The following is a 23684-nucleotide window of genomic DNA, read 5'->3' on the forward strand; positions in this document are numbered from 1 at the left end:
GAGTCAGAGAGTGGGTCTGAGAGTCAGAGAGAGTCTGAGAGAGAGAGTGGGTCTGAGAGTCAGAGAGAGTCTGAGAGAGAGAGTGGGTCTGAGAGTCAGAGAGAGTCTGAGAGAGAGAGTGGGTCTGAGAGTCAGAGAGAGTCTGAGAGAGAGAGTGGGTCTGAGAGTCAGAGAGAGTCTGAGAGAGAGAGTGGGTCTGAGAGTCAGAGAGAGTCTGAGAGAGAGAGTGGGTCTGAGAGTCAGAGAGAGTCTGAGAGAGAGAGAGTGGGTCTGAGATTCAGAGAGAGTCTGAGAGAGAGAGTGGGTCTGGGAGTCAGAGAGAGTCTGAGAGATAGAGTGGGTCTGAGAGTCAGAGAGAGTCTGAGAGAGAGAGTGGCTCTGAGAGTCAGAGAGAGTCTGAGAGAGAGAGTGGGTCTGAGAGTCAGAGAGAGTCTGAGAGAGAGAGAGTGGGTCTGAGAGTCAGAGAGAGTCTGAGAGAGAGAGTGGGTCTGAGAGTCAGAGAGAGTCTGAGAGAGAGAGTGGGTCTGAGAGTCAGAGAGAGTCTGAGAGAGAGAGTGGGTCTGAGAGTTAGAGAGAGTCTGAGAGAGAGAGTGGGTCTGAGAGTCAGAGAGAGTCTGAGAGAGAGAGTGGGTCTGAGAGTCAGAGAGAGTCTGAGAGAGAGAGTGGGTCTGAGAGTCAGAGAGAGTCTGAGAGAGAGAGTGGGTCTGAGAGTCAGAGAGAGTCTAAGAGAGAGAGTGGGTCTGAGAGTCAGAGAGAGTCTGAGAGAGAGTGTGTCTGAGAGAGAGAGAGTGTGTCTGAGAGAGAGAGAGTGTGTCTGAGAGAGAGAGAGTGTGTCTGAGAGAGAGAGAGTGTGTCTGAGAGAGAGAGAGTGTGTGTCTGAGAGAGAGAGAGTGTGTCTGAGAGAGAGAGAGAGTGTGTCTGAGAGAGAGAGTGTGTCTGAGAGAGAGAGAGAGTGTCAGAGAGAGAGAGAGTGTGTCAGAGAGAGAGAGTGGGTCTGAGAGTCAGAGAGAGTGGGTCTGAGAGTCAGAGAGAGTGGGTCTGAGAGTCAGAGAGAGTGGGTCTGAGAGTCAGAGAGAGTGGGTCTGAGAGTCAGAGAGAGTGGGTCTGAGAGTCAGAGAGAGTGGGTCTGAGAGTCAGAGAGAGTGGGTCTGAGAGTCAGAGAGAGTGGGTCTGAGAGTCAGAGAGAGTGGGTCTGAGAGTCAGAGAGATTGGGTCTGAGAGTCAGAGAGAGTGGGTCTGAGAGTCAGAAAGAGTGGGTCTGAGAGTCAGAGAGAGTGGATCTGAGAGTCAGAGAGAGTGGGTCTGAGAGTCAGAGAGAGTCTGAGAGAGAGAGTGGGTCTGAGAGTCAGAGAGAGTCTGAGAGTCAGAGAGTTAGTCTGAGAGTCAGAGAGAGTCTGAGAGAGAGAGTGGGTCTGAGAGTCAGAGAGAGTCAGAGAGAGAGTGGGTCGGAGAGTCAGAGAGAGTCTGAGAGAGAGAGTGGGTCTGAGAGTCAGAGAGAGTCTGAGAGAGAGAGTGGGTCTGAGAGTCAGAGAGAGTCTGAGAGAGAGAGTGGGTCTGAGAGTCAGAGAGAGTCTGAGAGAGAGAGTGGGTCTGAGAGTCAGAGAGAGTCTGAGAGAGAGTGGGTCTGAGAGTCAGAGAGAGTCTGAGAGAGAGAGTGGGTCTGAGATTCAGAGAGAGTCTGAGAGAGAGAGTGGGTCTGAGAGTCAGAGAGAGTCTGAGAGAGAGAGTGGGTCTGAGAGTCACAGAGAGTCTGAGAGAGAGAGTGGGTCTGAGAGTTAGAGAGAGTGGGTCTGAGAGAGAGAGTGTGTCTGAGATAGAGAGTGTGTCTGAGAGAGAGAGTGTGTGTCTGAGAGAGAGAGAGTGTGTCTGAGAGAGAGAGAGTGTGTCTGAGAGAGAGAGTGTGTTTCTGAGAGAGAGAGAGTGTGTCTGAGAGAGAGAGAGTGTGTCTGAGAGAGAGAGAGTGTGTCTGAGAGAGAGAGTGTGTCAGAGAGAGAGAGTGGGTCTGAGAGTCAGAGAGAGTGGGTCTGAGAGTCAGAGAGAGTGGGTCTGAGAGTCAGAGAGAGTGGGTCTGAGAGTCAGAGAGAGTGGGTCTGAGAGTCAGAGAGAGTGGGTCTGAGAGTCAGAGAGAGTGGGTCTGAGAGTCAGAGAGAGTGGGTCTGAGAGTCAGAGAGAGGGGGTCTGAGAGTCAGAGAGAGTGGGTCTGAGAGTCAGAGAGAGTGGGTCTGAGAGAGAGAGTGGGTCTGAGAGTCAGAGAGAGTCTGAGAGAGAGAGTGGGTCTGAGAGTCAGAGAGAGTCTGAGAGAGAGAGTGGGTCTGAGAGTCAGAGAGAGTGGGTCTGAGAGTCAGAGAGAGTGGGTCTGAGAGTCAGAGAGAGTGGGTCTGAGAGTCAGAGAGAGTGGGTCTGAGAGTCAGAGAGAGTGGGTCTGAGAGTCAGAGAGAGTGGGTCTGAGAGTCAGAGAGATTGGGTCTGAGAGTCAGAGAGAGTGGGTCTGAGAGTCAGAGAGAGTGGGTCTGAGAGTCAGAGAGAGTGGATCTGAGAGTCAGAGAGAGTGGGTCTGAGAGTCAGAGAGAGTCTGAGAGAGAGAGTGGGTCTGAGAGTCAGAGAGAGTCTGAGAGTCAGAGAGTTAGTCTGAGAGTCAGAGAGAGTCTGAGAGAGAGAGTGGGTCTGAGAGTCAGAGAGAGTCTGAGAGAGAGAGTGGGTCGGAGAGTCAGAGAGAGTCTGAGAGAGAGAGTGGGTCTGAGAGTCAGAGAGAGTCTGAGAGAGAGAGTGGGTCTGAGAGTCAGAGAGAGTCTGAGAGAGAGAGTGGGTCTGAGAGTCAGAGAGAGTCTGAGAGAGAGAGTGGGTCTGAGAGTCAGAGAGAGTCTGAGAGAGAGTGGGTCTGAGAGTCAGAGAGAGTCTGAGAGAGAGAGTGGGTCTGAGATTCAGAGAGAGTCTGAGAGAGAGAGTGGGTCTGAGAGTCAGAGAGAGTCTGAGAGAGAGAGTGGGTCTGAGAGTCACAGAGAGTCTGAGAGAGAGAGTGGGTCTGAGAGTTAGAGAGAGTGGGTCTGAGAGAGAGAGTGTGTCTGAGATAGAGAGTGTGTCTGAGAGAGAGAGTGTGTGTCTGAGAGAGAGAGAGTGTGTCTGAGAGAGAGAGAGTGTGTCTGAGAGAGAGAGTGTGTTTCTGAGAGAGAGAGAGTGTGTCTGAGAGAGAGAGAGTGTGTCTGAGAGAGAGAGAGTGTGTCTGAGAGAGAGAGTGTGTCAGAGAGAGAGAGTGGGTCTGAGAGTCAGAGAGAGTGGGTCTGAGAGTCAGAGAGAGTGGGTCTGAGAGTCAGAGAGAGTGGGTCTGAGAGTCAGAGAGAGTGGGTCTGAGAGTCAGAGAGAGTGGGTCTGAGAGTCAGAGAGAGTGGGTCTGAGAGTCAGAGAGAGTGGGTCTGAGAGTCAGAGAGAGTGGGTCTGAGAGTCAGAGAGAGTGGGTCTGAGAGTCAGAGAGAGTGGGTCTGAGAGAGAGAGTGGGTCTGAGAGTCAGAGAGAGTCTGAGAGAGAGAGTGGGTCTGAGAGTCAGAGAGAGTCTGAGAGAGAGAGTGGGTCTGAGAGTCAGAGAGAGTCTGAGAGTCAGAGAGTGGGTCTGAGAGTCAGAGAGAGTCTGAGAGAGAGAGTGGGTCTGAGAGTCAATGAGAGTCTGAGAGAGAGAGTGGGTCTGAGAGTCAGAGAGAGTCTGAGAGAGAGAGTGGCTCTGAGAGTCAGAGAGAGTCTGAGAGAGAGAGTGGGTCTGAGAGTCAGAGAGAGTCTGAGAGAGAGAGTGGGTCTGAGAGTCAGAGAGAGTCTGAGAGAGAGAGTGGGTCTGAGAGTCAGAGAGAGTCTGAGAGAGAGAGTGGGTCTGAGAGTCAGAGAGAGTCTGAGAGAGAGAGTGGGTCTGAGAGTCAGAGAGAGTCTGAGAGAGAGAGTGGGTCTGGGAGTCAGAGAGAGTCTGAGAGAGAGAGTGGGTCTGAGAGTCAGAGAGAGTCTGAGAGAGAGAGTGGGTCTGAGAGTCAGAGAGAGTCTGAGAGAGAGAGTGGGTCTGAGAGTCAGAGAGAGTCTGAGAGAGAGAGTGGGTCTGAGAGTCAGAGAGAGTCTGAGAGAGAGAGTGGGTCTGAGAGTCAGAGAGAGTCTGAGAGAGAGAGTGGGTCTGAGAGTCAGAGAGAGTCTGAGAGAGAGAGTGGGTCTGAGAGTTAGAGAGAGTCTGAGAGAGAGAGTGGGTCTGAGAGTCAGAGAGAGTCTGAGAGAGAGAGTGGGTCTGAGAGTCAGAGAGAGTCTGAGAGAGAGAGTGGGTCTGAGAGTCAGAGAGAGTCTGAGAGAGAGAGTGGGTCTGAGAGTCAGAGAGAGTCTGAGAGACAGAGTGGGTCTGAGAGTCAGAGAGAGTCTGAGAGAGAGAGTGGGTCTGAGAGTTAGAGAGAGTCTGAGAGAGAGAGTGGGTCTGAGAGTCAGAGAGAGTCTGAGAGAGAGAGTGGGTCTGAGAGTCAGAGAGAGTCTGAGAGAGAGTGTGTCTGAGAGAGAGAGAGTGTGTCTGAGAGAGAAAGAGTGTGTCTGAGAGAGAGAGAGTGTGTCTGAGAGAGAGAGAGTGTGTCTGAGAGAGAGAGAGTGTGTGTCTGAGAGAGAGAGAGTGTGTCTGAGAGAGAGAGAGAGAGAGTGTGTCTGAGAGAGAGAGAGTGTGTCTGAGAGAGAGAGAGAGTGTGTCTGAGAGAGAGAGTGTGTCAGAGAGAGAGAGTGTGTCAGAGAGAGAGAGTGAGTCTGAGAGTCAGAGAGAGTGGGTCTGAGAGTCAGAGAGAGTGGGTCTGAGAGTCAGAGAGAGTGGGTCTGAGAGTCAGAGAGAGTGGGTCTGAGAGTCAGAGAGAGTGGGTCTGAGAGTCTGAGAGAGTGGGTCTGAGAGTCAGAGAGAGTGGGTCTGAGAGTCAGAGAGAGTGGGTCTGAGAGTCAGAGAGAGTGGGTCTGAGAGTCAGAGAGAGTGGGTCTGAGAGTCAGAGAGAGTGGGTCTGAGAGTCAGAGAGAGTGGGTCTGAGAGTCAGAGAGAGTGGGTCTGAGAGTCAGAGAGAGTGGGTCTGAGAGTCAGAGAGAGTCTGAGAGAGAGAGTGGGTCTGAGAGTCAGAGAGAGTCTGAGATAGAGAGTGGGTCTGAGAGTCAGAGAGAGTCTGAGAGAGAGAGTGGGTCTGAGAGTCAGAGAGAGTCTGAGAGAGAGAGTGGGTCTGAGAGTCAGAGAGAGTCTGAGAGAGAGAGTGGGTCTGAGAGTCAGAGAGAGTCTGAGAGAGAGTGGGTCTGAGAGTCAGAGAGAGTCTGAGAGAGAGAGTGGGTCTGAGATTCAGAGAGAGTCTGAGAGAGAGAGTGGGTCTGAGAGTCAGAGAGAGTCTGAGAGAGAGAGTGGGTCTGAGAGTCACAGAGAGTCTGAGAGAGAGAGTGGGTCTGAGAGTTAGAGAGAGTGGGTCTGAGAGAGAGAGTGTGTCTGAGATAGAGAGTGTGTCTGAGAGAGAGAGTGTGTGTCTGAGAGAGAGAGAGTGTGTCTGAGAGAGAGAGAGTGTGTCTGAGAGAGAGAGTGTGTTTCTGAGAGAGAGAGAGTGTGTCTGAGAGAGAGAGAGTGTGTCTGAGAGAGAGAGAGTGTGTCTGAGAGAGAGAGTGTGTCAGAGAGAGAGAGTGGGTCTGAGAGTCAGAGAGAGTGGGTCTGAGAGTCAGAGAGAGTGGGTCTGAGAGTCAGAGAGAGTGGGTCTGAGAGTCAGAGAGAGTGGGTCTGAGAGTCAGAGAGAGTGGGTCTGAGAGTCAGAGAGAGTGGGTCTGAGAGTCAGAGAGAGTGGGTCTGAGAGTCAGAGAGAGTGGGTCTGAGAGTCAGAGAGAGTGGGTCTGAGAGTCAGAGAGAGTGGGTCTGAGAGAGAGAGTGGGTCTGAGAGTCAGAGAGAGTCTGAGAGAGAGAGTGGGTCTGAGAGTCAGAGAGAGTCTGAGAGAGAGAGTGGGTCTGAGAGTCAGAGAGAGTCTGAGAGTCAGAGAGTGGGTCTGAGAGTCAGAGAGAGTCTGAGAGAGAGAGTGGGTCTGAGAGTCAATGAGAGTCTGAGAGAGAGAGTGGGTCTGAGAGTCAGAGAGAGTCTGAGAGAGAGAGTGGCTCTGAGAGTCAGAGAGAGTCTGAGAGAGAGAGTGGGTCTGAGAGTCAGAGAGAGTCTGAGAGAGAGAGTGGGTCTGAGAGTCAGAGAGAGTCTGAGAGAGAGAGTGGGTCTGAGAGTCAGAGAGAGTCTGAGAGAGAGAGTGGGTCTGAGAGTCAGAGAGAGTCTGAGAGAGAGAGTGGGTCTGAGAGTCAGAGAGAGTCTGAGAGAGAGAGTGGGTCTGGGAGTCAGAGAGAGTCTGAGAGAGAGAGTGGGTCTGAGAGTCAGAGAGAGTCTGAGAGAGAGAGTGGGTCTGAGAGTCAGAGAGAGTCTGAGAGAGAGAGTGGGTCTGAGAGTCAGAGAGAGTCTGAGAGAGAGAGTGGGTCTGAGAGTCAGAGAGAGTCTGAGAGAGAGAGTGGGTCTGAGAGTCAGAGAGAGTCTGAGAGAGAGAGTGGGTCTGAGAGTCAGAGAGAGTCTGAGAGAGAGAGTGGGTCTGAGAGTTAGAGAGAGTCTGAGAGAGAGAGTGGGTCTGAGAGTCAGAGAGAGTCTGAGAGAGAGAGTGGGTCTGAGAGTCAGAGAGAGTCTGAGAGAGAGAGTGGGTCTGAGAGTCAGAGAGAGTCTGAGAGAGAGAGTGGGTCTGAGAGTCAGAGAGAGTCTGAGAGACAGAGTGGGTCTGAGAGTCAGAGAGAGTCTGAGAGAGAGAGTGGGTCTGAGAGTTAGAGAGAGTCTGAGAGAGAGAGTGGGTCTGAGAGTCAGAGAGAGTCTGAGAGAGAGAGTGGGTCTGAGAGTCAGAGAGAGTCTGAGAGAGAGTGTGTCTGAGAGAGAGAGAGTGTGTCTGAGAGAGAAAGAGTGTGTCTGAGAGAGAGAGAGTGTGTCTGAGAGAGAGAGAGTGTGTCTGAGAGAGAGAGAGTGTGTGTCTGAGAGAGAGAGAGTGTGTCTGAGAGAGAGAGAGAGAGAGTGTGTCTGAGAGAGAGAGAGTGTGTCTGAGAGAGAGAGAGAGTGTGTCTGAGAGAGAGAGTGTGTCAGAGAGAGAGAGTGTGTCAGAGAGAGAGAGTGAGTCTGAGAGTCAGAGAGAGTGGGTCTGAGAGTCAGAGAGAGTGGGTCTGAGAGTCAGAGAGAGTGGGTCTGAGAGTCAGAGAGAGTGGGTCTGAGAGTCAGAGAGAGTGGGTCTGAGAGTCTGAGAGAGTGGGTCTGAGAGTCAGAGAGAGTGGGTCTGAGAGTCAGAGAGAGTGGGTCTGAGAGTCAGAGAGAGTGGGTCTGAGAGTCAGAGAGAGTGGGTCTGAGAGTCAGAGAGAGTGGGTCTGAGAGTCAGAGAGAGTGGGTCTGAGAGTCAGAGAGAGTGGGTCTGAGAGTCAGAGAGAGTGGGTCTGAGAGTCAGAGAGAGTCTGAGAGAGAGAGTGGGTCTGAGAGTCAGAGAGAGTCTGAGATAGAGAGTGGGTCTGAGAGTCAGAGAGAGTCTGAGAGAGAGAGTGGGTCTGAGAGTCAGAGAGAGTCTGAGAGAGAGAGTGGGTCTGAGAGTCAGAGAGAGTCTGAGAGAGAGAGTGGGTCTGAGAGTCAGAGAGAGTCTGAGAGAGAGAGTGGGTCTGAGAGTCAGAGAGAGTCTGAGAGAGAGAGAGTGGGTCTGAGAGTCAGAGAGAGTCTGAGAGAGAGAGTGGGTCTGGGAGTCAGAGAGAGTCTGAGAGAGAGAGTGGGTCTGAGAGTCAGAGAGAGTCTGAGAGAGAGAGTGGGTCTGAGAGTCAGAGAGAGTCTGAGAGAGAGAGTGGGTCTGAGAGTCAGAGAGAGTCTGAGAGAGAGAGTGGGTCTGAGAGTCAGAGAGAGTCTGAGAGAGAGAGTGGGTCTGAGAGTCAGAGAGAGTCTGAGAGAGAGAGTGGGTCTGAGAGTCAGAGAGAGTCTGAGAGAGAGAGTGGGTCTGAGAGTCAGAGAGAGTCTGAGAGAGAGAGAGAGAGAGTGAGTCTGAGAGAGAGAGTGAGTCTGAGAGAGAGAGAGTGAGTCTGAGAGAGAGAGAGAGTGAGTCTGAGAGAGAGAGTGAGTCTGAGAGAGAGAGTGAGTCTGAGAGAGTGGGTCTGAGAGTCTGAGAGAGAGAGTGGGTCTGAGAGTCTGAGAGAGAGAGTGGTTCTGAGAGTCTGAGAGAGAGTGGGTCTGAGAGTCTGAGAGAGAGAGTGGGTCTGAGAGTCTGATAGAGAGAGTGAGTCTGAGAGTCTGAGAGAGAGAGAGTGGGTCTGAGAGTCTGAGAGAGAGTGGGTCTGAGAATCTGATTTCCCTCCCTCCTGCCCGATTTCTGTGCGTGTCCGTGTGCGCGTGTGCATGTGCGTGCGCACAGACAACAACCCACAGTCAGTCATAGTCACCCACCACCCAAGAGTCAGTCAGTCATCCAAAGAGAAGCAGTTCCAGCCATCACATTAGGGGTGAGTTAATTAAATGTTTGACCAAATATAGCAGGCTAATTTTTAAGTTGATAATTTTGGATGGCCCTCAAATGATTTTATAAATATCAAAATGGCCCTTGGCAGAAAAAAGTTTCCCCACCTCTGTTCTAAATTAAGCTGGCAGTATTAATAAAACGATGTGCAGTTTGGAAATTGCATTGTACGCTTCATTTTGGAATGACATTTTGGAAAGGTTCAATGAAACAAACTACAGGATCCAAAAATGTTCTCCACTTTGCAGTAACAGCACTGAAGTCTCTGAGAACATTTGTAGAATCAAAGAGAGACAAGTTCGATAAATATGAAGATACGGCGAAGAGAGTGACTGGAAACAAAGAATATGTTCAAGTTCGATCTCGAGTGAGAAATGTGCACCTTAATCCATTGGATTATGGACAAGCACATAAAGTCCAGATGTCAGCTAAAGAGAAGTTCCATACAGCAAGCTTCATTCTGGTTGTCGAACAGTTTGTTATATCCTTGACAGTGAAAATAGGTGCCTATGACCGTTTCTGTGAATGGTTTGGCTTCCTCAGTCAGCTATAAAATCTGGCTGCTTCCGATCTCTGGTCTTCTGCAGTCAATCTTGACAGCATATATAAGGATGACTTGGAGAATAGCCTCGGCAATGAATTAGTGCAGTTTGCTGCAATTGTTAATCTCTACAAAGAAGATTACAATGACAACATGCAACTACAAAGTTCTTGTTGAGAACGATTTCAGAGCTACATTTCCTAGTGTTGAAATTGCTCTGAGAATGTATAAGTACAGATGGTGACCAATTGGACTGCGAACGGTCGTTTTCAAAGACGAAAATCATAAGGAATGGTCTACGATCAACAATGAAGCAGGAGCATCTCTCATGGCTTGCATTGTTGAGCATCGAAAGTGATTTGCTGTGCGAATTCGTATTCAAAGACATTATTGAAAAAATTGCCTCTTAGCACGGAAATCCAGTTTCCTTTAGTTGAATGCATTTCTATGTACTGTATGATTCCTACATTTGTTGCATTACAAATATAACCAATTGAATTTCTTATGTTTAATTAAATTTTTATTTTATTTGATGTTAGCGTAAAGATTTCAGTTAAAAACTTTGAAAAATTGCTAGGCACATTGAATTTCATGTAAATCAATGTTGATTTTTGACAGGGGGCTGCCACAATTTAATTTCTCATGGGCCTCCACAAGAGTTCATCCAGCCCTGGCTAGCTAAATAGCTGGCAGAGAGAGCGGCGGAGGAGGATACTGCATTGGAGTCCCTAGGGGAATGAGTTCAAGTCTCACATAGGGAAAACCCAATGGGAATACCATTAAATTTTCAGGCAAGTAATGCGGGACACATCTGTATGAAGCTGAAAGTTGCTGCATACTGAAGATTCAGAAAATATCAAGGTGACCCTGCATGTGACTGTGACCTGACCATAATATCTGTCAATCTGTATGTCACCAAAGATTAACATTATTATTTCATGTAAAGAGCATTATGTTGTGCATGAATATTTTTACACCACAATCATATTTATTTAAATTTGGAACTTCATTTTGATAGTAGACAAAATGCCCTACATCATTTTTTTTGTCTTGCTTACTTGCTTAAATGATGAGCATTGAGTCGTTTCGCAAAGACGAGTAATACAGTGCAGGTAAAATGTTGACATGGGCAGACCATATTGTTCTATGAATCGGAAGGCTGAAAATGAAAACCGTGCATATTGATTCTCTCCATTTGACTTTATTGCTGTGTATCGGTCCTTTTCACATCTATGGGGAAAATACAGAAATTACAATAAACAGACAAATAACCATTCCAGAAGGGCATAAAGCAAAATTAAGTATTTCATAAAGAATGTAAGCAATTTCTATTTTTCGTATACTATTAAGTTAAAATATATATTTTTAGCTAAACCTTTAAAGCATAGCTAAATATATATTTCATGCCCTTTGTGTTTGATGGCGCTTGTTTGATGAGGTCACATTTCATACTACAAACATATTTCACAAAAATACTTATAACAGAGTTTGACTGCCATGATCATTCTATGATGACATAATTGAGCTGAGAAAAGATTATCATCCCTGAAACAGTTTTTTTCTTTAGAGAGATTAGACTTGTGATCATAGTTTGTTAATAAGTTCTAGAATTGCATGAGAGCTCAAATGTGTATCATAGCTAATACGTTTATTATGCATTTATATATATTTGATTACAAAGATAAAATACCAATGAGTCTTCATGTTTTAATTCTCCTCATTTGTCATGCTTCCTTTACATTAAAGCAAAAAGTGATATACCTGTAGGATGCTCATTTGCATGTCCCTACCCAGAATTCTTGTTTGTAACTCAATATCTGATGTGATGATGGGGTGAATAAAGCATGTGTAGGGACCAGTGGAAGACATGCAAACACACTCGTGGGTGTCTTATGTTTGCTGTATTTTACAGTATAGTGAACATTTTTTTTAATTCACCTGAATACATCTTGAGATGATGGATAAAGTGACAAATATTGTTATGATTTAATACATTTGGATTTAATGCTTTGGGTGCCCATGGCCATGACGTATCTTGAACATAATGAGTGCCTGCATGTCATGAGCCCTATGATAAAAAAGGGATATCATACTATTAATGCATGTTTCTTAGGGGGAGAAGAAATTCAGCACTAATGAATCACTTGTGCGATGGAAAGGGAAGTGGGACCAACCCCTCAAGTCATTCACATCATCGAGGGTCCTGCTCGAGACCATGTGATCACTATCCCAAGCAATCATGTAGTCGCTGATCTCCTAAAAAAAATCCATGTTTCGTATAATTACAGTACTACACGGGTACGTTGATATTTTTTAATAAATATGTTATTTTTATATAAAAGTCTGATGGGCCTTTCCCTTTGAAAGAATGCATTGAAGTCGGCAGCTGCAGTCCCTGCCAGGATCGAGCACCCAGCGAGTTCAGGTATATGAAAATATACTTTTTTTTAAACTATCATATGTGTTGGACCAATGACCCTTTAAAACAAATAAATGAAAATTAAATGTCATGTTTGTATAAAAGAGGTTACTGAGTTGAAACGGTTATTTAGAAAAGATGTCAACAGCAATAAGGACATACAACATAGAAATTGCTTTAGACATACTGTTCTATACTGTACTGTTCTGTACCAGTTGGGCCAGTGCTATTATGTTTATGAGGATGAGAATTCTAAATGTATATTTTACGATTGGTTTTACTGCAGGCTTTAGAAGGATACAGAGTACTGTTTTCATATGCATTATACATTGTTTTATATGTAACGGGTATTCCCTCTATCCCAATCACAGATACCGTGTGTGTGGGTGGAAACCTATGTGTTACCAGGTGTGGTGCAGTATACCTGTCAGGCTCACAGGAGGTCTGAGCCTCCGCCAGTGAGAGCCTGGGGTGAATCCTCTGGAACGTTCTCGGTTTCAGCGCCTCCACCTGTGTAGGGTTCTAGGGATGTAGAAGGTTGCCTACACAGGACCCGCATATACAATAACCACATACACAGGAATGTATATAACCACTTTACTGTAACGCAGAATAATCACACACTTATAATACTAATACTTCCCCTAGAGGGTAACTCCACAATATAACTCAGTCCCAAGTGTCCTTCACTCCACTAGGAGTGTACCTACCCACCTCCGTGTACCCCCACACCGTGTCCATAGCCTAACCCCTTTGTCCCGTGGTCAGCGCTGCCACTATGTGCAATGATATTATGTATAGGATACGTTGGTGCACTTAGGAAGGTACCTGCCGAGCGCTCCTGCATTCGGGCCTGCAAGCAACTTCGAAAAGGATCTGCCGCTTGGTGATCCCGTCTGTCATCCAATGCTTCCTCGCACGAGGGTCCGCCAGGGGCGATCCCACCCTGGAGATAATCTCTGTCTCTTTAGCACAGACTTGAGCCCAAGTAACTTCTCGGGGAGCGCAGCCTCCGCTGTGTCCCTTTCTAAAACTTACAACTGTGACAGGTTCCCTAGCCTAGGGCCTGTCCCTGTAGCACCACAACTGGGGAGTTCAAGACCTAACTGGGGCCTAGGGGGTTACTGGCCTAATGCAGTAATTGCTGTGGCTGCACTGCAAGCCATACTGTCTTTTCTTGTCAGAGCTCACAGCACTGCAGCTGTGCCACTGACAAGACTCAGATTCAGAATAGGGCAGGGTCCCTACCTAAGGGGCCTTCCCTATGAACTTACCCACTAACCTAGTGGGGAGTGGGGCCTACCTGGGCCTGGGGTTTCTCTGGTCTAGTACAGCAGAGCCCTGCTCTGTGTACACTACCTTCCCCAATCTCTTCCTGGATCCAACTGACAAAAACCCTGTCTGCACACAACATTGTTGCAACTCTGTAGCATGAGAATCTACCAGCTCTATTGGCTGTCTGGCTGCCTGTGACCAGGGTGAAAGTGCAGTCCCCAGAGGCTGCTGGGAATTGTAGTCCTTGGCACAGCTCTTTCCAATGGGGACCGCGTGTGCGATCTTTACTGCGCATGTGTGACGCTGTAATGGCCTCCGCTATGCTTAACTGTGCCTGCGCAACCTCCCAGAGCTCCGGCACACTGGCGATGGCCACTGCTACCTTGGCCAACCTCTGCGCATTGTGCGAACCTCGTGTCGCTTCCAAGATGGCGGTGCCTGCCGGGAGAAGTCGCCGTCCCCTTCCCCCACTGCCACAGGGGTAAGGCAGGGGGCAAAGGAAGATCAGGGGAACCGGGGTGACACCCTTACACTCTCCCCCTGGTGAAAATACCAACGTCCCCGCTTGGTGGACATTGTCACCCAGCACAAAGTTATATAGTAAAAATGCAGAGCATGATATATACAACTTACCACATATGCTTTGTATGAATTGGTACACCACATAACAACCACAGTAATACCCGAGGCCAGCTGAGGGTTTGCTGTTTGCTGAGACCAATTGTGGGGTGCCCCTAACTGGTCATGTGGGGGTACCTCACTTTTATGTTTGTGAGCCTTCCCCAGGATAATCTCTTGGAGATCATGCTCTGGGGTATAGGTCACTGGTTCTGTACTACTTCCTCCCCCTGGTGGAAGGAATAGCACAGTGTCTTTTGGCCAGACCTTTACCCGGCCATCTGCGGCATGGATGCAGTAGGCCAGGAGATCTTAACCTTTTCCGCGGTCCACCACATGGTGAATAGAACACTCCTTTTTGTGCTTAAAGGAGGCAATTTTCACTAAATCACTCACAACACAGTCCTTGTCCCAAAGAACTTGGGAGGCTTCCATTGGGAAGCGAGCAAGTAGCAATGTCTCTGTTACATCCTGCAGGGGGTAAAGGGTTGATACCTTACCACTGCATTGAGTCACGGTGGCAAGCAGGTCATCTGTAATGCTGACTGTTACCACCTCGGCTGTCTTGGGACCTGTCCCCGGCACTTCTGGGGCAGTCCACTCACTTTCTGGAAACTCGGGAGAATTGGATCCCAGTTCTAGGACCATTTGAGCTGGAGCGCACGGGCTCACATTCAGTTCAATCATAGTAGTACTTATGACGGCACACGGGCCCACCATCAGGTCATGAGACTTAGTTGGGGCCTTTTCCACGGCCGCCTCCATCGGAGCCTGTGGGGAGTTAGGAGGTTCCTCACCACTCCGCTGGCTTGCGATGGGTTCCTCTTCCTCCGGTCCTGTCTCTGGATGTCCCTCCGACACACTGGGAGTTGCCACGGCCTTGGGACTCTTCCGCGGCTCCGGTGCACCAGCGCTTGCTGCCGAGGGGTGTCGATGTGCAGCGGGCCCACAGCAGGGTCCGCAGCAGATGCTTCAGCTTCACTTGCGTGGTCCACCGGCTGGCGCATCACCACGGCTGGTTGGCTGCTGTCATCAGTAGGCAAGGATGGGGGTAGGGACACCTCCGCAGGGGAACAGCATTGGGGCGCCTCGCATTTACTGGCAGCAATCGGCATGAAGCGGTCCTGCTCCAGCGGTACCAGTGGTAGCGATCCCCATTCTCCCTGGGCAGTCACCTTACCCTTCGTTGCTCCCGTCATCTGTGGTTCCGTCTGTGGTTCCGGCATGGGAACCAAATCTGGAACCGCGGTTAGGGCGCATGGGCCCTCCGTAGTTGAGGTAGATTGGTAAGCCGCATCTTTCTCTGCGGGTTCCGTAGCAAACAGCAGCACTGGCTTCAGAAACTGTGCTCTGCAGCAAACACATTTGGGACCCCAGGTCTGTTTGCCACCTGGGAAGTCACACTGGTTACAAACACATCTTATGTACCCCTCTTCATCCACCACTGCCACCCGGTATTCTATTGGTAGCCTAAAGTGGTTAAAGTCCATGCCACCAGACAGATTCAAGTCCTTTTGTAGGCACGGGCACACCAGAAACGATACTTTCCCTCCTTTTGATCGCCATACTCCATACAACTGAGGGTGGGTTTCTCTGCATTCTGTACTTTCTTTAGTGGGAACAGCAGTTACTGATTGCTGCTCAATGTGCTCACTCCTACTGGTGGAATTTAAAGGAGGGGCACGCTCTATCACTGAGTGGTTCTGGCTCTGCACTGAGTCACTCACATTGCGGGGGCGGGGCTCTGGTTTTCCCGACAGTCTTAGGTAGATTTTTGCAACACAATTTAGTGCAGGCTTGCAGTCAGCAGCAAATGTGTGCTCCTGATTTGGCGGGAGACGCCATTTTAGGTGTGACTCACCGCATGAGGGAGCCTCCATTTTGATCACAGTTCTGTTAATTTCACTAGGGCTCTCTGCATATATAAGAGGGTAGCATTCTGGTGGGGCCTCTGGGAAATGTAAAGTCAGAGGGGCATTTTCCCAGCATATTTCCTGATCCGCCACTAGCCATAGTCTACTCCACTGTTCAGTGGTGTCGTACCGGTGCTCTATCCTCCTCCACTTTTGGTCTAGGCCCAGGAGTCCCTTTAGGGCCTCACAAATTTCCTTCAACTTCACCGCACTAGTGGGAACATTCCCTACTACTACCACATGTCGCGGGGATACTTTTGTCCACCAAGCCCATTCATTGATCTCATGGCTTGAGAGCACAAACATGGTTGGGACTTAACTGACACAATTTGACACAAAAATAGAATAGGACACCCCAGGTCTGATCTCAGCAGCGCCTCCAAATGTAACGGGTATTCCCTCTATCCCAATCACAGATACTGTGTGTGTGGGTGGAAACCTATGTGTTACCAGGTGTGGTGCAGTATACCTGTCAGGCTCACAGGAGGTCTGAGCCTCCGCCAGTGAGAGCCTGGGGTGAAACCTCTGGAACGTTCTCGGTTTCAGCACCTTCACCTGTGTAGGGTTCTAGGGATGTAGAAGGTTGCATACATAGGACCCACATATACAATAACCACATACACAGGAATGTGTATAACCACTTTACTGTAACGCAGAATAATCACACACTTATAATACTAATACTTCCCCTAGAGGGTAACTCCACAATATAACTCAGTCCCAAGTGTCCTTCACTCCACTAGGAGTGTACCTACCCACCACGTGTACCCCCACACTGTGTCCACAGCCTAACCACTTTGTCCCGTGGTCAGCGCTGCCACTATGTGTAATGATATTATGTATAGGATACGTTGGTGCACTTAGGAAGGTACCTGCCGAGCGCTCCTGCACTCGGGCCTGCAAGCAACTTCGAAAAGGATCTGCCATTTGGTGATCCCGTCTGTCATCCAATGCTTCCTCGCACGAGGGTCCGCCAGGGGCGATCCCACCCTGGAGATAGTCTCTGTCTCTTTAGCACAGACTTGAGCCCAAGTAACTTCTTGGGGAGCGCAGCCTCCGCTGTGTCCCTATCTAACACTAGTACTACTGTGACAGGTTCCCTAGCCTAGGGCCTGTCCCTGTAGCACCACAACTGGGGAGTTCAAGACCTATCTGGGGCCTAGGGGGTTACTGGCCTAATGCAGTAATTGCTGTGGCTGCACTGCAAGCCACATTGTCTTTTCTTGTCAGAGCTCACAGCACTGAAGCTGTGCCACTGACAAGACTCAGATTCAGAGTAGGGCAGGGTCCCTACCTAAGGGGCCTTCCCTATGAACTTACCCACTAACCTAGTGGGGAGTGTGGCCTACCTGGGCCTGGGGTTTCTCTGGCCTAGTACAGCAGAGCCCTGCTCTGTGTACACTACCTTCCCCAATCTCTTCCTGGATCCAACTGACAAAAACCCTGTCTGCACACAATATTGTTGCAACTCTGCAGCATGAGAATCTACCAGATCTATTGGCTATCTGGCTGCCTGTGACCAGGGTGAAAGTGCAGTCCCCAGAGGCTGCTGGGAATTGTAGTCCTTGGCCTTAGCTCTTTCCTATGGGTGCCACGTGCACAATCTTTACTGTGCATGTGCGACGCTGTAATGGCCGCCGCTACGCTTAACTGCACCTGCGCAACCTCCCAGAGCTCTGGCACACTGGCGATGGCCACCGCTACCATGGCCAACCTCTGCGCATTGCGCGAACCTCGCGCCGCAACCAAGATGGCGGTGCCCGCCGGGAGAAGTCGCCGTCCCCTTCCCCCACTGCCACAGGGGTAAGGCAGGGGGCAAAGGAAGATCAGGGGAACCGGGGGTGACCCCCTTACATATACGTGCAGACTACATATAATATTGTATTTCTGCAAAACTGGAGTAACACTGTAATAAGAGAAACAAACAAACCACGATGCAGCTTATAGAGGCTTCTTGTGGCTGTACATACTGTATAAACAGACATAGGTCTTGCAAACTTTACTTCTTTATATACTGCATTCTGTCGCTTACCACAGACCAGACATCATGGCACCCTGGGGTATAAAAAATATAAAATAAAGTATTTATTTGTATTAGGCCAGTCTTATTTTTATTATATCCAAAAAATACTTGATTTTATATTTTTTCTACACACCCAGCTCGAAGTGGTTCTTCATTTATGCAGAATAAATATGTGCAAAATTCCCACTTGAGTGTGTGACATGAAGATTAAGTGTGTATTGTGATATATCAATTTGAAGTGTGACTGTTTACGAGCTGAGGCAGATAATCAATTACTGTCAATACAGTCTGTGGCAACAGCCTTAACAGGACTCCTTATCATGTGAAAATAAAGCTCTGGAGAGACACTACATGTTAAATGGATGCAACAGTATCTTGTCTGCTGTAAGCACCCTGAGTCTATAGGTTTAAATGTAAAGACTACATATATACTCTAACATTGTTGAATAGGATGTATAGTGATGAATCAAGATATTCTAGTTATAGCATTGTCAATTTTTATATGATTATTATATCATAATATCATGATAATTTAGTCATTTGGAACTTCATTTTGCTCCTATATAAATAAAATGAAATCTATTTTTGGCTTTGATACATGCTTTTAATGGATCTATCTCTATACAGGACTGGAAAACTTACCCAATGAAAAGGTCATAGTAGGTAGAATTAGTTGGGAAGGGAGAAGTTGAAGCATAACATCGATCCAGCAAAACATTGAACCTGTAAAAAAGAGACTTGATAATATATTTTTCATTTAAAGACATTCCATATGTAAAATCAGGTGTAATCTGATTGCCAGTTCAATGTTCCTTGTGCACAAAAAGGGTCACACCTGAGATACCTAGGAGATATGCTTATAGCCATTGACAGTGGTGCTATGCAGCAACAGGTTTGCTCACACTGCTGGAGCTGCTGCCTGGAATAGCAGCAGTTGTGGGTTCTGATCCAGTATCCCCTTCCTCACAAGGTACATTAGGTTTGTCAATATACAGTAGGCCTTTTGGAAATCCCTTTATGAAGTGTGGAGCGTGAGTCATCTAAATATACTTTACATATCTCCTAGGTATCTAAGGTGTGACCCTTTTTGATCAGAGGTGTCTCCCCTTATGTTATTTGGAGAGGGGTTTAAGGTAATAAATATAGCCAATTTGTGGGTAGGTTTACTGGCTATGCATCTTAACCCAGTCTGTGCTTTAAAGCTGTGCAATGTAGTATGCATAAGCTTATAGAGCACCATGCTATGTGGTTTTGAAGCAAAAGGTGGCACTGTGTGCTCATTTGCATGTCATTTCCCAGAATCTCTTGCTGCAGTTGAAGCACTGTATGCTGGGTGACAATGGTGAAAGGTAGGGTTGCAGACCTGTCTAAGACATGCAAATGAGAATACAGTAATATTTCCATTTGCTATATGCTTTACTGTGGAGGGTTTTTGTCACTTTTTTTCCCACCATAACTTAACCAAATATGGTTAAACCTATCCCAAGCTTCGAATTGCAAAGCCAGTATAATCAGCCTCACACTGATGAGACCCTGTAGGTCAAAACAGCTGTCTGTGGGTAGGTTTACTGGCTATGCATTTTAACCCAGGCTGTGCTTTAAAGCTGTGCAATGCAGCAGGCATACATTTATAGGGAACCATGTCATATGGTTTTGAAGCAAATGGTGGCACTGTGTGCTCATTTGCATGTCATTTCCCAGAATCCCTTGCTGCAGTGTAAGCACTGTATGCTGAGTGACAATGGTGAAAGGCAGGGTTGCAGACCTGTCTAAGTCATGCGAATGAGCACAGTGTGTGTGTGTGTGTATGTCTAGTAAAATAGCCACTATTTTTTTTTAGTGCCCCATCCGGTTTTGGATTTCTGTGTGGGGATCGGATTTTAGTAAAAACAGTATAATCCACGGGTCAGATTCTGACATTTGTAAACATATCTACTGTCGTTAATACAGTACAGTACATAGCAACTTCATTCTGCACTAGCACTCTACTTAGACTTTTTAGGGTTTATACCATGTTTGCTTTGGCGCATGATTTTGATTTACGTTCTCTTTTTGGGGGGTCAGAACATTATTTTTGTAGTAAAACCCTTTACATCTGTATGGCTAATACAGTCCATTTCTGTGCTCACAAAGAATAAAAAAAATACTTTTTAGCAACATTTCAGTTAGTACATAGGGGCACATACATTCAATACAAAATTAGATCTCTGTGCGCCAATTTGTCCCAAAAAAGCTATTAGTAACACTTAGTACATAGTCCCTAGGTCTGCGTTATTAACGTGATTTGACATGGTTTGATGTAAAATATTGAAATGTCAGCTAGTCTCTGTGCTGCATTTGGTACGTGTGAATCTGATATAATATCTATACTGTATATAGTGGTAGATTTATTTTATATTTTTAATCTGGACATTTAAAGAATACTGTAGAATTCTTAAACATTGAACTTCTGGTTTTCTTCAATACATTTGTGTTGTAATTCTTCTGATTGTCTGTTCATTATGACCATATTTATGTTTCAAATGTGCAGTACCACTTTGCAGAAAGCTAAATGTCAAAGGAAATTTGCAAACAAAAATACCACATAATATACAATAGACATTTGCTTTTTTTAGGGTCAGTTGGAAGCCAAAGTGACCTGTAGCAGTTGTAATATTGTACGGTACTGTAACAAAACATTGTATTATCGATTCTTTAAAATAGAAAAGTATTGGCGAATTGCGCAGTAAAGTATGTGACCAGAATGAGAACAAAAGTAGAAGTGTGTGTGTGTGTGGTAGTATAGTATTTTTTCCACAAATGTACCATAAAAATCAGAAATATAAATAAACTGAAAATTGGTGGTTAGTTATTGTTGTGACAAAAAATTGCGAGATCAGTGTAATTAGTGACCAGTTTAAACCTTTCATCTCCTATTTGGAAATAAATTAATATAATGTAACTCTGGATTTTAACTGTATGAAACCACACAAGTCAAATGAATTGCATAACTTAATGTTATATGACAAATTCACTTAAATATTTATACATTTCTCCTGACCTGCAAAATGCAGTCAGAACAGTTTAAATAAATAAATAAATTATATCTTTAGAGTGTGTGACCACAACTATACAATATATTATTATTTGCTTTCACAGACTTTTCTTTTCTAGATCCTCTCATCGTAAAATTCTACTATCTACCTATCTATCTATCTATCTATCTATCTATCTATCTATCTATCTATCTATCTATCTATCTATCTATCTAATCACTTGTGAGCACATTCACATGTTTTAGACAGGTCTGCAACCCTGCCTTTCACTATTATCACCTAGCAAACAGTGCTAATGAGCCTGTCACGGGAGCCCAGACACTTTACACCTTTTAACCAGGATCATTCATTGAGCAAAACAAGATAATGAAATAAATTGTAATTTATTCGCATAAATTCGTTTACACACAGTGGAACACAAAATACAGATGAAAAACACACTGGGGGTCTGGGGTTTGAAAATTCTCCAAGGTGCAGGGAACTCTAAATAACAGATTTGCCCCGGAAACTCCTGGTTCCTAAATTGGCGTGAAGTTTCACACGCCACCGCTCCCTTCTGTTCTGAGAACTTGGAACTTTTCTCGACCGCGAGCTACCACCGATTCTCTGTAACCGAAATCGGCATCACTGAAGCACTGGTGAAAATATAATGGTGAAAGGCAGGGTTGCAGATCTGTTTAAGACATGTGAATGTGCTCACAAGTGATCTTTTTATTTGCTATATGCTGTTCAGTGGAGGTTTCTTGCCTTTTCACCCACAATAACTTAAAATGTGATTTTATATTTATATATATATATATATATATATTTATATATATATATATATTAGAAAAAAAGAAAAGAAAAAGCTCCCGATACTTGAATAAAATCAGTGATAAAAGGTTTAATTCGCCAAGTAACGACAATTGCCAACTCACACTTTCTCAATAAGTTAAAAGCATTTTATGGGACCAGCCCATGCACCAAGCCGACGTCACACTGTCATAGTTCTCCTCTGTCTGCAAGCGGCTGTAATCTCAGCAAATGGATGTAGATGTTGACGCTGCTGCCGCTCCAAACTCTCTCTGTGGACCCGGAAGGAATTCCTCGATCGTAGGCTGTACACGAGTTCTCCACAGTCAGAGAGCCGAGAGATCCGGTACTGACATCCTATTTCTGGTGTCTGAGCTCCTCGACCACCGTAGATGCCTCTACCACGTGACCCTACACGTTAGCTTATATCAGTAATCTCTTCAGTAACTTACTCCTGTCTCCTGATCAGCTATGGTCCCATAAAATGCTTTTAACTTATTGAGAAAGTGTGAGTTGGCAATTGTCGTTACTTGGCGAATTAAACCTTTTATCACTGATTTTATACAAGGATCGTGCGCTTTTTCTTTTCTTTTTTTCTAATAGGTATCGTGGGAGGTTGGTGAGCCCAAGAGAGAAGCAGCCCGGAAACGGAAGCTCACATGCAGTCTTCGACTGGGAAGGGACCCACTGGACGGCAAAGGTCCTCCAGGTCCTCTATGGTTGTGCTGTATCTGAGCCGTCTGATACAGACCGAAGGAAGAGTCTCTGGCAGCAGCAGGCCTCTATGCTCGTGGGCAAATGGCAGTCTCAAGCTAGTCACGCCCCCCAGAGGGTCCCTTCCCAGCCGAAGACTGCATGTGAGCTTCCGTTTCCGGTTCACCGGCTCACCGGCTACACGAGGGAAATCACGTGACGACGCCAGGACTTGGAGTTACACAGAGAGGAGCGAGTCAACGGCAAATGAGAGTCTATCTCATACACGCTATTTTATTGCTTTTACAGTACCTTGTGAGTGGGCATTTGTCAGATTTTATGTTCCTTGAAATACAATTTTTATTACGTTAATGCACTAGGTGTGCGCCTGTTTTTTCTTTTCTTTATTTTTCAGATATGGTCAGGGACTGGTGATCCCTTCAAAATGGGCAGCAAGACACCAGGCGACGAGCACTAACCTTAGGATGTCTAAAAAAGCAACAAAGACCCCCAGCAAGAAGGATCTCCCCGAATACTTTGGAGAGGGGAGATCCCGCAGAGCATCGGCAGCAGCGGCCCCCACCTCCTGCGCGGGCTCTGAATCGGAGGGAGACAGAGAGCCGAGTGACCAGGGGCTCCTGCCGGTTCGACGCTGCGATATAGAGCGGCTATATAATGACTTAAAGGGGGTCTTACAGGCAGAGATCCGAGCATTGACCAAAGAAGTGGGAGGCCTGGGGACCCGGGTCCAAGACCGAGAGGTGCGGGTGGACGTGAACGCTAAGGCGACACAGAAGAACACACAGAAAACGGGAGATTTACAGGCGCAGATAAATGAGCTCCGTGAGCGGCAGGAGGATGCCGAGAACAGAGACCGCCGCAACAACGTGCGCCTTCGGGGGATCCCCGAAACTGTTGGGGACTGCGAGGACTTTGTGGCAAGATGGCTACAGCACGTATGCCCGGAGTCTTCTGCGGACCTGTTACACATGGACCGGTGCCATCGGGCACTCAGATCCAAGCCACAACCCGCGGACCCCCCGAGGGATATAATAGTGCGCCTACACTACTATCGCACAAGGGAAGAGGTGCTGAAGTGCTTCCGTAACACTCCTTTCATGGACTTTGAGGGAGCCAAGATCATGGTATTCCAGGATCTCTCCCCTATCACCCTGGCCCGCCGGAGAGACCTATGGCCTATCACAAGTGCCCTGAGGGAAAAAGCGGTCCGTTACCGGTGGACCTTTCCCTTTGGCCTCATGGTCGTACGTAATGGCCGCCCTGTACAGTTAAAATCCCCAGAAGAGGGACCGAGGTTCCTACAGAAATTAGGCCTGAGCAGGGGGCCCGGCGCCACAACCGGGAAAACGGAGGAACCCGCCCCTGGTCCCTCGTGGTCCACGGTGGGGAGAGCGGCCAAGGGGGGGGCGGCCCAAGACTAGAGCCCCACAATACCTGCCAGGTTGGCAGAAAATCTTAGAACCATGAAGTTACACAGTTAAAGTTAAAAGTTGCTCGAGCTACACGGCCCCCCAAAAAGAGACTTTGTTGAACACTCCTCATTGACCCCCCCCGAGCCTACGGACCCTCACTGAGACGCATCCCGGCCGATACCCCCACGACCAACAGACCTGCAAAGGGAAAATCCACTTACCTCGTGGTCCCCACATGGCGGCCAAGATGGGGTCGAGGAAGCCTCCAGCGTGACTCGCAGAATGTAGAAGAGAGGTAGGCGGGAAGGGCTCACCAGGCGGGAAAGGTTTCCAGATAAAGGGGGCGGCAGCAGCAGCAGACACGTCTTCTCCCTGGGACGGCCTACTCCAAAATGGCGGCCGGGGGAAGGACGTCGGCGGAAGGGGCGGACCTAGAAGCGGCC

At 47.5% G+C, this 23684-nt stretch overlaps 1 protein-coding gene across 1 annotated transcript in view; it reads right to left on the reverse strand.

Annotated features, from left to right (window-relative positions):
* LOC142491019 (zona pellucida-like domain-containing protein 1) overlaps nt 1–23684 on the reverse strand; it is a 154920-nt gene that overhangs the window by 95517 nt on the left and 35719 nt on the right. Inside the window, exons 7-8 of the mRNA XM_075593358.1 lie at nt 17931–18011; nt 10099–10270 (exon numbers count right to left, since the gene is read on the reverse strand). Of these exons, the coding sequence (XP_075449473.1) occupies nt 10099–10270; nt 17931–18011 (253 nt within the window). The remainder of the gene's footprint in view (nt 1–10098; nt 10271–17930; nt 18012–23684) is intronic.

This window comes from Ascaphus truei, chromosome 3 (assembly GCF_040206685.1).
Source record: "Ascaphus truei isolate aAscTru1 chromosome 3, aAscTru1.hap1, whole genome shotgun sequence".
NCBI lineage: Eukaryota > Metazoa > Chordata > Amphibia > Anura > Ascaphidae > Ascaphus > Ascaphus truei.